The 14,864-nt window shown below is 38.0% G+C and overlaps 1 protein-coding gene across 21 annotated transcripts in view; it reads right to left on the reverse strand.

Annotated features, from left to right (window-relative positions):
• Positions 1 to 14,864, reverse strand: part of LOC121877846 (phosphatidylinositol 3,4,5-trisphosphate 3-phosphatase and dual-specificity protein phosphatase PTEN-like) — a 48,394-nt gene that overhangs the window by 11,703 nt on the left and 21,827 nt on the right. For 4 of the 21 annotated variants that reach the window (XR_006091050.1, XR_006091052.1, XR_006091051.1 and 1 more), the window contains exons 9-12: positions 13,833 to 13,968; positions 12,392 to 12,560; positions 4,372 to 4,413; positions 3,829 to 3,991 (exon numbers count right to left, since the gene is read on the reverse strand). Coding sequence is in view for 14 of the 21 variants with exons in the window: in XM_042383754.1 (XP_042239688.1) it covers positions 4,244 to 4,413; positions 12,392 to 12,560; positions 13,833 to 13,968 (475 nt within the window). In the remaining 7 variants the exon portion in view is untranslated. The other 17 variants (XM_042383753.1, XM_042383748.1, XM_042383752.1 and 14 more) reach the window with 12 other exon arrangements.

Genomic DNA, 14,864 nt, shown 5'->3' on the forward strand with positions numbered 1-14,864 from the left:
CTGTCAGGTCGGTTACACTTGCAAATGGACAACTTCCAACAAACTATTTTTTCTGGTAAATAAACAAAATTATTTTTTTCTACAGTAGAATTAAATATAAAAAAGGTGTTAAATTAAGAAATATACCATATTTTAAGTTTTTTTGTGTGTGATTTTATAACTAGAAATTTAAATTCCTAAAACTGTCCCTATCACCCGCAGTGGGAGAAGAACGCTGGCATCCATTTTAAAGTTTATTTACTTTTTATCTCTTTGTAAGATCTACAACTCATTAACAGTATTAAATTTGATCTCATAAAGCAGAAGTAAATTCTTTAAGCAGTGTTTTATTTCTCTGGGACCATTAACATGTGTCACCCCCCCCCCCAACCCTAGACCAAATCTCCCGGTGATTCTAATAATAAAACTTCCCAAAAACTGAAGAGACTAAAATAGGCTGGAAAAAAATATAATAATAAAAATAAACTAAATAAATAAATCACCCTGAGTATCACAGCACAAGTTTATGATATGAAGCAGTACTATAATTATCTTTCTGAGGGGCAGAGTCTTCCTCCAGTCAGTGAAGGTAAAGTGACACACACACTGTACTGTACACGACAGACAGACGGCAAGAGATAGTAATGCTATATATGCCTATACATCCAATAGTACCGAGTTTTACAAATTATATCTACGTATCACAACTCTCGTGTTCTCTTGCACAAGTTATAGGAAGAGAGACAATATTACTGTAACTCACGACCTGTGGAGACATTGTGTTTCTATTTAAACATACTCTGGCACCTTCTGTGTGTGTGTGTGTGTGTGTGTGTGTGTGTGTGTGTGTGTGTGTGTGTGTGTGGTGTGTGTGTGGGTGTGGGTGGGTGGTGGGTGGGTGGGTGGGTGGGTGGTGTGTGTGTGTGTGTGTGTGTGTGTGTGTGTGTGTGTGTGTGTGTGTGTGTGTGGTGTGGGTGGGTGGGTGGGTGGGTGGTGGGTGGGTGGGTGGGTGTGTGTGTGTGTGTGTGTGTGTGTGTGTGTGTGTGTGTGTGTGTGTGTGTGTGTGTGTGTGTGTGTGTGTGTGTGTGTGTGTGTGTGTGTGTGTGTGTGTGTGTGTGTGTGTGTGTGTGTGTGTGTGTGTGTGTGTGTGTGTGTGTGTGTGTGTGTGTGTGTGTGTGTGTGTGTGTGTGTGTGTGTGTGTGTGTGTGTGTGTGTGTGTGTGTGTGTGTGTGTGTGTGTGTGTGTGTGTGTGTGTGTGTGTGTGTGTGTGTGTGTGTGTGTGTGTGTGTGTGTGTGTGTGTGTGTGGGTGTGGTGGGTGGGTGGTGGGTGTGGGTAGTGTGTGTGTGTGTAGTGTGTGTGTGTGTGTGTGTGTGTGTGTGTGTGTGTGTGTGTGTGTGTGTGTGTGTGTGTGTGTGTGTGTGTGTGTGTGTGTGTGTGTGTGTGTGTGTGTGTGTGTGTGTGTGTGTGTGTGTGTGTGTGTGTGTGTGTGTGTGTGTAGTGTGTGTGTGTGTGTGTGTGTGTGTGTGTGTGTAGTGTGTGTGTGTGTGTGTGTGTAATAAACTCAACCACAAACTACTGGCATTACCATCAATAGTTTTCCATATTTTCCGTCAAATTACCATATGAACAAAGACCATCAACATTAATAAAATAAAAATAATCCCCCCAAACAAAACCACTTTTAAAAATATGTTCAACCAAAAAATAAAATATGTCCAGCAGAAACCATCTCATGACACTGTATACACTCAACCCTGACAACATCACACAACTGTATTACTTTCTTATCTGGCCTGGTCAACATTACACCCCAGCCACACTGACATGAAATACTAGATAATTCAGCCTTGCCTCACATCACTTGCCTTTTTCTCTTCATTTCTTTTCAGGGTTGGGTTACCGTGTTTTATAAAAAAAAAAATCGGAATATATTCAGGACATTAAGACAGACAGACACAAAGATTAAAAATAGTAGGAGACATTAATGTGTGACGGTGTGTACGCACAGTAGTGTCTCCGTTAGGACACATATCTTATTATATACAATCATTAAGTCATCTAAGCACATTTCTTATATTTGCTGGAAAAGAAAATTATGTGACATTTTATAATTTTTTTTTTTACATTATCTTATAGAGGAAATTAACATAACATACACAGTACATGTTAATTAATTAGTAGTAGTAGTAGTAAAAGTAGTAATAGTAGTAGTGTTATTTCCCTGAGTCATATAATGCTACACCTATGCTGCATGAGCCAACAATGTCATTCCATCAGAGTGATATCCTACAGAACAATCTACTTCTTCTACCTTCTTTATCATTCTTTTATCTCTTATCATTGTGTACTGTATTCTGTCTACCTTCTTTATCATTCTTTTATCTCTTATCATTGTGTACTGTATTCTGTCTACCTATCATGGTGTCAGAGACTGTATGGAAGTCAAAAATAAACACTGACGAGACACCCTGAATGAGGACAAGTGGAAAATAGCCATATAAAAGTGATGATGATGATGGTAATGATGACAGTGATGATAATGATGATGATACTGTAGTTGAGATGATGGAAATGATGATAGTGATGATGATGCCAAAACAAAAAACCCCGAGAAGACTGGCCAAAAGATCTTCGACACAGCTCTCCTGCCTTTGTTGACGTCACTGTTTGCTTACCTACTTTGGATGGCAGTGCACAGGTATTCCCGCCCTATCACCGTGAACACCCAGCACTGCCGTTCTTTAGTCAACAGCGGGAACTCATATACAGTACCTATCAAACCATCCAGGTAATTGTGGCATTGTACAGGACAGGTATTTGACAAACTATGGATAATCAAGGAAATTTAGTGGATAATCAAGGACAAACTGTGAATAATCAAGGAAAATTGGTGGATAATCAAGGACAGACTGGAGGCTAGTACACATTTGCCAAACATATTCTGTACATAAGCATTGAACAGTAAAAGTAACTCCTTGGAAAAGACTTGTGGTAGCTAGTGTAGATTCATCCCTGATAAAATGACATTGTTAACATAAATGAATGTTATTTTAGTGTAAAAGTCACCAGTAATTATGATAACTACAGTATATTAATGCAGGTATAGTAGTGGTTATCATAATTATCTTTAGAGACAGAATATCATAGTATACAGTACAAAGTAAAGGGTAAAATAAAAATATATATATTCCATGACAAAATATAAATAAGCAAAAGGAAGAGGAACTTTTCTCTAAGTGAGGATGATCCTGTGGTAGAGGAATATATTTACAGATACACAAGCCAGCAGACAACATGCAGCTCTCTGGTGTATCAAACAACATTACTATGGTCAACTGACAAAGGTTACTACAGTACTAGACTAAGCTCTGTGTGAGGTATACAAGTGCTTTTATACAAAACAGGTGCTAGGCTCTGTACACAATACACTTTAAATATATATGTATATACAAACACTAAAAATCATAATAAATCAGATGTGAGAATACATATCACACATACAACTACTTGTGACTGTGCTCAAAGGTGAAACAACTCTTCTACATTTGTACTAACATGAGGTCATCAAGCTACTGTAAGCCTTGGTCAACCATCAACTGTCAATTATGGCCATATTTTGAGGACTTGTTCTGCACATCTTTCCTTGTATGGTAATTATAGACAAAGTTCTTCTAAGTGGATGATAGTAACACAGTACAGCACCAAGCTACGTCACAGTACGACAGACACCATAAGGCAGAAAAAGGGCAATAAAAAACATGGCCTCAAAATTCTGAACTGGGAACTACATTCTAATAACAGTGCAACTGAGCACGAAGGAATAAAAAAACCTGCGATAGAAAACGTACGGGATGTAGTTCATGTTTGTGTCATGGGGAAGCAGGATGTGTGGTGGTGAGGGGGGCTAGGGTCATGTAGGGCCCTCCGGCATCGTGTAATGATTCGGGTGGGCGGCCGAACAGTCCGACATGAGCCGATATCGACCCACGTAGCGCTCTGGGCAGTGGCCATCTGAGGGCGGGTTATTGCACTCTTATTACCACACGGACACACGCTATTGCAAAGAACAGTTGGTGAGACATTCTCCATTTAGTGTGTACTTTGTGAAAGATATAAAATTGAGTCAAACTAAAAAAAAAAAAAAAAAATGGTCCAAAAAATAGAGTTCTCAACACAGTTCTGTCACAACACACTGTAAACAATCCATTCACATGAAGTCTAAAATGCTTTGAAATACATCAAATTGAAAAACTTATATCAAAATCACTTTAAACTATGTCCAACTGCATAACAATCAATGCACATAAATGATACAAAATGTGTGTGAAAGCTTTCTGGATACTTAAAAATCAAATGGTGCTCAAGACAAGAAAAAAAAAAAAGATATTTACTGAGGTTCTGCAAACTGTAGCTGGTATGTAAGCCCTTTGAGCCTATAAGAGGAATCAAGATAAGGTATTAATGACAAAGGATAAAAAACAACACAATAATATGCTATGGTATTATACATCAATGCACAGAATTAGGTTATGCACTTGCCTCATCATGCCTACTGAACAATATATATATATATATGACGGAATAACCACACTCAGTCACCACCACGTCTTGTTGGTGTCTGTTAGCTCCATTACCTGCTGGCCACACATATAGATACTGTACACAGTTTCTCTAGCACACATTATTACTAGTATTTAATGTCAGCTTCAACGACAGATATCATCATAAATTATCATATCACAAACTAGTATAATTAAACTGTACTAACTACTTTATTTTATTTATATTTACACATACATGGTGGTGCTGGTGCTCACATACTCCACAGAGAAACAACGAATAAATAATGAAAAAAATATACAAATAAAAAATTACAAATATTTTCATAACAAATTTAGGAAACTAATATGAAAATGTTCCTAAACTTAAACTCATGCTAAATAAATAAAGAAATTAATAAAAACCACCTTATTATAAATACTTTACCCACTAGGCTTAAGAACTCTGTTTCTTACCGAGACTATCACCGTCATCGTCATTCCTTGTTCCACCGTACACACCAATCATTCCCTATTCTTTCACTACATAAGTCTCGGACATTCCACCCATGATTTTTCACACTTCTGACAAGCCTCATCATGCTTTATACTGAGTGACATCAATCAACATCAACCTCAAACTATCTCTTGTACAAACACACACACACAAAGATCCTCTCTCTCTCTCTCTCATCCATGAACCCTGAAACTCGTCAACCTGTGACTCCGAAACATGACACCGCATCATTGTAATAGTGCTCCTTTATGACCTTATGATCGACTCAGATGATTCGTCATGTAGTGGCCACGATAAGCATTACAGGGTGGTGGAAAATTTATACTGTACTCCATCCTGGTAAAGCCAATTGGTACTGTATTACCCCATTGGCTAGTCAAATCACAAGAGATACAAACCCCCCCTCCCCCGATAATCTTTCTAATTTGCCCCTGCTCTCTCTCTCTCTCTTACCCTAATCACAACTCATCATCAACAGCAAATTCAACCGTACACAATAAATATACAAACGGATGCATTTTAATTACGAATTTATAGACAAAATCGTAAATCCTCTTGATACAAAATATAATTGGCGACTTTTTTCGGGGTACTTAGTCGCCAAGGACGAGTTTTTCTGACCATAGTTATCATATATATGGCCCAAATTCTCTCCTATATTATTCCTCGCTGTCCCACTCCTTGCATGTTTCCCCACTCACCCCACTCTACCTAACTCATCCCATGTCTCCCACTCACCTCACTCTCATAAACTCGACCACACTTTATCTCAGCAGGATGCCACACACCATGCACAGACCACTACACTAAGAACAAGGCTAAACATAGAAATTCGTTTGGTGTGAACTTAATGAATACAACATACGTGTAAATAATACTACTGTACAGTACAATGTAAAACAATGAACAAGACTGACACTGTGTTCTCTTCTGGGGATAATGAAACACAGTAAATAAGCAGGATACTATATACAGGTCCTCGACACACACTACTCCAAACTACCCCACTTAACACTCCAGCGCACCATTGACTCAATATCCAGGCCAGTTTTCATCTCGTCCAATTGGCACGGATGCCATTCTCACAGCACTCAAAAGAAAAAAAAACACCAAAGATTGAGTAATTATGACTGACGCCTGAGATTTTTTTTAGTCACTCCTCGAACTATTCTCTCTCGTGGTGATCCAATACTAATTAGATATATGGCAACCCTTCCGAGCATGAGGGCGTCAAGACTCGAGTACTTCAGTAGTCTCCCAGCAGTCACGCAGGGAGATGCTGTGCACTTTCCCTTTAAATTTTCTTCTGTTGTCCCCCTCACACACACCTGCCCTCCATTGTTCAGTAATATTGCCTGCAAAACTGTTTGTAAAGTTTTCACAAAATTTGTTTTTATTTAATTCACTATTTCACTTATCTAAACTTGTAAACATTGTTTGTGTGTGAACTGCTGGGATTGGCTTTTTGTTTAATAAAAAATTGCTTACAACCAAACTGTACATGTTTGCAAAATTCTAAAACCAGCTTTATTACTGTACTCATAAAAAAAAAATTCACCAATATAAAGCGTATATATCTGCTTTTTTTTAATCTAACACTTATTATCCTTACTTAGTTGGTTGTTGACTAAAATACAAGTTGATCGTATTAACAAATGTAATGCGAGACTTCACATTATCAAAATTATCCCTTTTTTCTTTTTTTTCTCACTTTTTTCTGTTGTTATGAAAAAGAACACTCAATTATTTTATATAAAGAAAATTAACAGGTTGCCAAAACAATCTATCCGAAGACAAAAAACAGATATAGCATGACTCTTCTGTGCAAGGCGGTCATAATTATCCCCGTGCGTGGGGAGGGGTAGTTGTTATAAATAAGGCGCGTGAGTGTTGATGTGGCTTTGCAACTAAGTAATACACACCGAATCACCATGTAATTAAACATTCACTTTATGTCAAACTAACAATACTAATCGTGCAATTACTCAATAACTACCTACAGTAGAGTACTAGGTAATTAAACAAGACATTAAGACACTATTCCATATCAAAACTACAGTACTACGTAAGATACAGTACAGTACATACTCACCATGCACTCTGCGCTACTAAGAGAAAAAGTTAAAATATCAAACATTCTATCTCATTCTGCTGCTGTATGTGGAGGCACTCGGGAAACATATGAAGTGTCTTATAACACACTCTCTTTGGCTCTATATAGTGACGGTCAAGAAAGGACTTGGTAACCGACCAGCTCAGCTCTATGTGACACCTCTCTATGTGCAGTAAAGTGACTCTAAATGACACTTAACTTACACCTAACCTACCATGATTAACACTAACCTACCATGATTAACATTAACCTACCATGATTAACACTAACCTACCATGATTAACATTAACCTACCATGATTAACACTAACCTACCATGATTAACATTAACCTACCATGATTAACACTAACCTACCATGATTAACACTAACCTACCATGATTAACACTAACCTACCATGATTAACATTAACCTACCATGATTAACATTAACCTACCATGATTAACACTAACCTACCATGATTAACATTAACCTACCATGATTAACACTAACCTACCATGATTAACACTAACCTACCATGATTAACACTAACCTACCATGATTAACACTAACCTACCATGATTAACACTAACCTACCATGATTAACATTAACCTACCATGATTAACACTAACCTACCATGATTATAAACTGACCCTAAAAACTCCTGACAATATTTCACGTGACACAATGACCTGGAATGCCAGAACACGACACACAGCTTCTCCGTGACCTTACATAACACCAAGACCAGCAAACCATTATACTGCTGTGCTAAAGAATGACTCAACATGCCGACGTGCAAGCATGCGTGCGTGTGGATGCCTGCCTGTGTGTGTGTGGAGATGCTGGAGTTAGCACATGTAACGTATTCATGGTATTAGTTTTGCGTGAAAGATTATATTTCTTTTGTTTTTTCACAATGAGAATGAAGAAAATCTCACCAAACTGGCTTGCCTGGGTGCTATTTTACACAGTTTAAAACACTTTCTTTAATAAACAGTAAGAGTACGGTACAGGGAGATTATAAAATCCCTCGGTGTTTGCGCTTTCTAGTCAGTCGGTCAGTCAGTCCCTCGGAAGAAGTTACACAGGGGAAGAAAAAAAAAACAAAACACAAAACAACATCCAATTAGTAAGTACTCATCATTTTCTGCACACAAACTAACATCATTATCGGCCACATCTGCCGTGACTTAAGACTTGCAAGGATTGTAGAAGAAAACGCATTTTTTTTTTTTACCCTCTACAATTCATCAGGAGACAAGTCAGAAGAGACATATGGTGAAGAACACAGATTATGTACAGAAAATGAGCTAGAGTACATACCAGGGTGTAACATCTTCCTCGAGGACCTCTGGAAACACAAACACCAAGAGAGAGTTTTGTAAGCTCCCTTGTACAACCAACACACTATATAAGAAGAACAGACTAAAGATCAATCTATAATTATTAATATTGAACACATATATATATACACACACCTATCCATAAATAATACAGACATTACTCAAGAATAAATTAAATTCAAAACTACAAATTAATCCACAAAAAGAGTTAATACTAAAACAGCAGCATCAGTTAAGTAAGTCAAACCATTAATCTGTGAAATTAGTTATGTAGAGAATAAATTCAGTTAGCTTTGAGTGAGTCTATGAATTAGTTAAACCCAAATACAGTACTGTACTACAAAGTTTTAAGAACAACAAGTGAACAATTCAACTTCTAAACAAATGAACCAACAAGATCTACATATATATACTACACTACTGAAACACAAGTCAATGAAACAAATAAACTATATTGAAGATAAGTTAATGAAAAAAGGCATACAAGTCATCCATAAATCATGTCTGACACATTTTAAAAACCAATTAACCCCCCCCCAAAAAATATTAGATCCAACAAAACATAAGAGTTATCCATCAAGTACTAAAAAATATAGATTTCATATCTATAATGCCTTACAAGTTATTAAGGTTTAAAATGGAGTCAGATAATTTACGAAGCTCTGTACGTATATATATTTAGTGTTTTCAAAAAGCTGCTTCACATACAAAGCTTAAATCATAATAACCTCAACGTCTTAACTGGGAAGCTTTAATGGCACAATTTTATAAGAGATAACACCATGCACTGAGAGAGAGAGAGACATAGAGACACACACACACACACAGAGAGAGACAGAGAGAGAGAGAGACAGAGAGACAGAGACAGACAGAGACAGAGAGAGACAGAGAGAGACAGAGACAGAGAGAGAGACAGAGACAGAGATAGAGAGACGAGAGAGAGAGAGACAGAGAGAGAGCAGAATACACACAAAGAAGAAGAAAAATAACACAATAAGCAAAGGTAAAGCACAACGATATACGGTAAACAAAAACAGCAACATGGAGGACATACTTCAAGTCATTCTGGCCACGTTCGCCCTACATCTATAGAGGGGGTTACACTACACCAAAACAAGAAAGCTGGCTCCAGACTTTAAAGGCCCGTACAATGATTCCAACCCCCACAGAGCAGGAGACGCGAGAAGGCAACTAATGTACGCGCTGCTTTAAGTCTGTAATATATATATATATACCAAATGGGTACTGAGACTGTGCAGTGCTCTAGATGGGTTCTCTTCTCCTACTTAGGGAGGTCTTCAATCCTATGTACAGTCGTGGACAAAAAGAATTCTTAGGCAGGCAGGCAGGGGAGGCAGAGAGGGAGGTTGGTGTATGGAAGGACATAGAAGCTAGGTGGAGACAAAATTATAACTACTTTTTTTTTTTTTTAAATTATGAGGCAGGCGCGGCTCACACTCCCTCACCTGCCGAATTCTCTTTGTCCACAGCTGTACGTATCTGGGTGTGGTCACTGGCTGGTGCAGTACAGACACAACACTATTTACTACTATAAAATATATACAATTGTATCTCCCTGGGGCTGAAAAGACACACCACAGTCCAGTCATCCAGACATAAACTGCTGACATAAACTAACTAGGGGAGGAAAAGGGCGACAACAAAATCGAAACAATCATGGGGGGTTCCTGGTCATATTCACCCCCACTCCAAAAAAAAAAACCAAACTGTTTTACAATTAAGCAACAACAGAACTTGAGACGCACTAAGGTTGAACTTTTATCTTAAGTAGCTTGGTTGATACACTGGGAACCCTTACAGTGAAACCTCTATTTAACGGACTATGTGGAGAAGACAGACCCGTCATATCGAGTGTCTGTTAGATGTGAGACCTCCACCTAACGAACTAGTCCGTTATACCGAGAGTCCATCAGGCGTGAATAACCTCCATTTAAAGGATTATATAAAGAGAGAACTCCCGTTATATGGAGGCTTTACTGTACTCATCATCTCCAGTCAACATGTACACAAGCGAGTGGTGTTTGGGGGAGCTGAACGCTGCAGAAAGATACACGCAGGTTACTGTACTGTTAGTTGAAAGCGTCAAGCTGTGGATTCTTCTACTGTATATGTATTAGTTTGGGTTAATTTGGTCCAGACAGATACAGCAACCTAAATTATTATTGTTAATGAATGTGTCTCTGGAGAAGAGCCATTTATACAGTGTTACCAATTTCACCAAAGAAAAAAAAATATGATGTGGAAAGTATCATCATAATGGTTTGTTTAATTCATTCCCTCACCCACCCTACCACTCCAGTGTGTGAGATATCCCTATGTGTACAACAAAAAATTCTCTCCTCACCCCTAACACACATCACATATTTCCTGAGATACATCAAAAATAACCATTAACAGAAAGAAAAAAAAGTCACATCGAAGTCTAAGAAACCATTGTGGGTGTAAACAAAAAGACATTAGCAATTTTTTCATGTTGTTTCCCTGAGGCCCAACTCTACCCTCCTCACTACACTGCTTCCATACCTGTCATATGTCTTCCCTGTGTGTTCTCGTCTTACAACACACACACACACACACACACATTCTACCCCTCCACTTAACAATGGGTCCATCACAAAATACATAATACAGTATGATTCTTTTTCTATAATTTAATGAATTAGTATTTTTCTACAGTGTTTAGCCCCCACACAAGCGCTGCTAGTTCTGAGATGTGGACGTCTACTATTAACTGTACAGTATCTGGGAGGCGGTGGATCGGACTTGCTTCCCAACAAATTGTATTGGTTTTTATAACATCTCACAAACTGTAATGCAAATATGTGTTTCTGAGGTGGAAGTGCACTTATAGTTGAACTACTAATGTCTGATGATACAAATAATAAAATAAAATAAAAATATCAACATATCATACAATGTAATATTAAGGCAAGAGACATAAAAATATTATCAGTGTTCATAACTGATCAACATCCAGGACTACTGATCCTTCATATCTTTTTTTAACCTTAATTTAGAAAAACAATACAAATCTTATCAATTATAAGAGTAAAAAAAAAACATAATATGTACCGGTAATAAATAAGTCCACTACAACATAAATAACCATCTCTGTTAACTCTATCACTCAGAAAAACATACAGTATCCTTCACGCCATGCCTTCACCACATACAAAACACAAGTCATAATTATAGCCATGAGGAAGCACAACGTTATAACTATACACATAAAACAAAAGCAGGTAAGAGGGTCCCACAGCACAGTAATTTTATCGATACTGTAACACATAATTACCGTACAGTTCGTGCAGGGAACAAATTACTGTACACTTGTCACTTTAATCATCGTGGTAAATTATGAAACATTGAGACAGCTTAAATGGGGAAACTGTCGTCAGATGATTTAAGCTCATTCTGACCCTAAAGGCAAACTATGAGCAATAACTCAACACGTCTGACTGAAAAAATATAAAAATAAAATCCTCTTGAATCATTCTGGGGTAAATGAACTCTAGTGAAAAATATATATTAGCTTCAGAGATCCATTACAAACCTTCACTGCATTTGTACTACCAATCCTTTATACTAAAAAAAACAAACTATGGATGACCGACTCGAAAAAAATAAAAAATAAAAGCTGGATAGTGAGAGGCATTGCCATAGTCTACACACACACATCTGAGCACAGTAGTACACATATTTAACATAATCACATGACTTTATATTAAGCAACAGGGCAACAATGCAATAGTAAGCACAGAACTAAACTAAACTAAAAAAAACTATTAAATATGAAACAAAAATCACCTGGCAGAGAGACACCCACAAGAAATAGCAAAGGTGGAGAGTAAATACAATAGCGTAATACAATAGAATACAGTATACGGGGAAGACATACACTTCCTACCTGAGTCCCAGTCTTCGTCTTCTTCGTCATCATCGTCGTCGTCCGTGTCTGACGAGGAGCCGGAAGGGGTGATGGTACTCGGGGTAGAGCCGCTCTCTCGAGACTCCAGCACGTTACTGCTCCCTTTGTTTACGTACGACACCAGCCACCATAATTCAATCTGTACAGTATGACACATCCAGCGGGAATTGGGGTTAAAAAAATATATAAAACTACTCGAACTTACAAAATATTTGCATTACTGTACAACTTTCAGCGCTTTACCGCCAAACATTTCCTCGACCAAACAATGCGTAAACACCAAACGTTACAACCGACTAGTATGCATAATCACCGCTATCGAGGCAAGTGAGAGAACGAGTCACTTTTGACCTTAACGACATGTTGGATTTTCTCTGTAATTACTCCACAAACAAGGCTTTTCTACCCTGACACTTTAAATACAAACATCATCTACCATAAGCTATTAATACACAGTTTATATACCACAGGGACATCAATCACAATTCACGTCAACCAAGAGTGAGGACCTTGACGGACAGCAGCAGGAAGTGAACGCCCACGCACACAAACTCCAGCATCTTGTCATATGAGAGAATGATTCAAAAATTTATTGTCCGTCAAACTAAATTATTCAGTGATATAGACAGAAATAGATTAAAAAATAAAGGAAATTTTAGTTTAAAAAATTAGTTACCATCACCCCTAAAAAAGTTTGTCTCCTCCCATTATATAAATATTTCTATCATACTAAATCATCCACATGTTCCCCCCTTTCCCACGTGAAGCTACCAACGGGCTGCCTCTTTACCATTATCCACAGTTAGTACATCTGCCTCTTTTCTGCATCACTACAAATATTTAACTGCAGTACAACATTCTAAAATCCATCGATCATACTTTCGGTAAAACAAGGTTAATTAAGTGTCAGTGGTGAGTGAGCAAAGTGAGATATTAAGTGTCACGGTAATTTATATATACTGTACACCTTGACTGACTAACACGCTGTGGAATTCCCTGCTACAGTGTCCCCCCCCCTCCCCCCACGTTACTCACATAATCTCCACCAGCATAAAAACATCCTATTCTAATTATCTTTAATCTCTAGTAAAGGGATACTTTTGGTGCTACTGATGACGACATTAGTTTTATCCATGATGAGGGTGATCGTCTCTCAACAGGAAATGGGGATAAATAAAACTACCTGAGCTTGAGTCCAGATATTATCATGGTGTCACACTTATTACCCACTATGATAAATATTGATCATTGTGTTGTTTATCATACTAATCCACCATACTTACCAGACCCGTCCTAAATGCAACTGTTCATTTGACCTTACCCTCACGCCTATAATACACACACACACACACACACACACAAGAGTACACACGAGTACACACACACACACACACACATTATGCTGACCGACCTGAAAGTCTTCCGGTAGTAGTTTGTGATGTGTGTCCTTGTTGGCCTTATCCAACTGGTCCTTCTTCAACACCACCAGTACCTCCTGCTCGCTCGCCCGCGCCTCGTCCCATGGATCTCCCGCCCCGACGCACACGCTACAGGAGCAGAAGTCAGCAACACTTATATAAATGATACGACACATTCGCACATCCAAAACAAAATCATAATAGGGTAAAGGATAATAGTAGAGCCTTTATGACATAATTCAGGTGATCTACAATGTCTCAACAATATATCATATCCCACATCTAACATAGTGTAATGGTAGTCTGGTCACACCTTATATTTAAGTTAACTGTACAGTATCATATTCTTCCGTGTGTCTAAAGTTGCAATTTAATGCGTGTGTCACGTTGCATTTTTGTCATGGCCATCACTTGCATCACTGTCACACATCTGTCTACATTTAAAGTGAAGTGCTATTCTCCAGGAGGTCTTCCAAACCTAATATGGTAACACCCAGACTCTGAAAACTTCTACCCAAGTGCTCACCCCACCATCTGATTCCTCATGTCTTAAATATTACAAGATGTTATAGTTCCAATAATAAAAAATGCCCAATACTATGTTTCTCCAGAGTAAATTTTAGAATATTGACTGTTTTTAATCCCCCCCCCTCCTAGAGAGGTAGTGCTTAACACCATATTATATTTCCTGCATGGAGAACAAATATGTTGGTCTCACATGAACAACAATATTCAAATGCCTTAACATAATTTTAATTAAATTTTGTGCAACCTTTCATTAGTTATACGTCCTTTAATTCGTTACATAATCACCCATAAATCGGAAAATCCCCGAGACAGAGGAAACTCTTGGCTCACATGCAGTGTCTGTATCAATCAACAACTACAGCACCACAATAATATAAAGACATCACAACTTCGTGCCATACAACTCGCAAGTTTAAATTCTCCCTTTTGGAAACTTGTAAAAGATGCATTAAAACCCGAAGCACAAAATACCAGTACAGTACAATCAAACCGTTCGT

The sequence above is a fragment of the Homarus americanus genome, unplaced genomic scaffold (assembly GCF_018991925.1).
Source record: "Homarus americanus isolate GMGI-L3 unplaced genomic scaffold, GMGI_Hamer_2.0 scaffold24523, whole genome shotgun sequence".
Lineage (NCBI taxonomy): Eukaryota > Metazoa > Arthropoda > Malacostraca > Decapoda > Nephropidae > Homarus > Homarus americanus.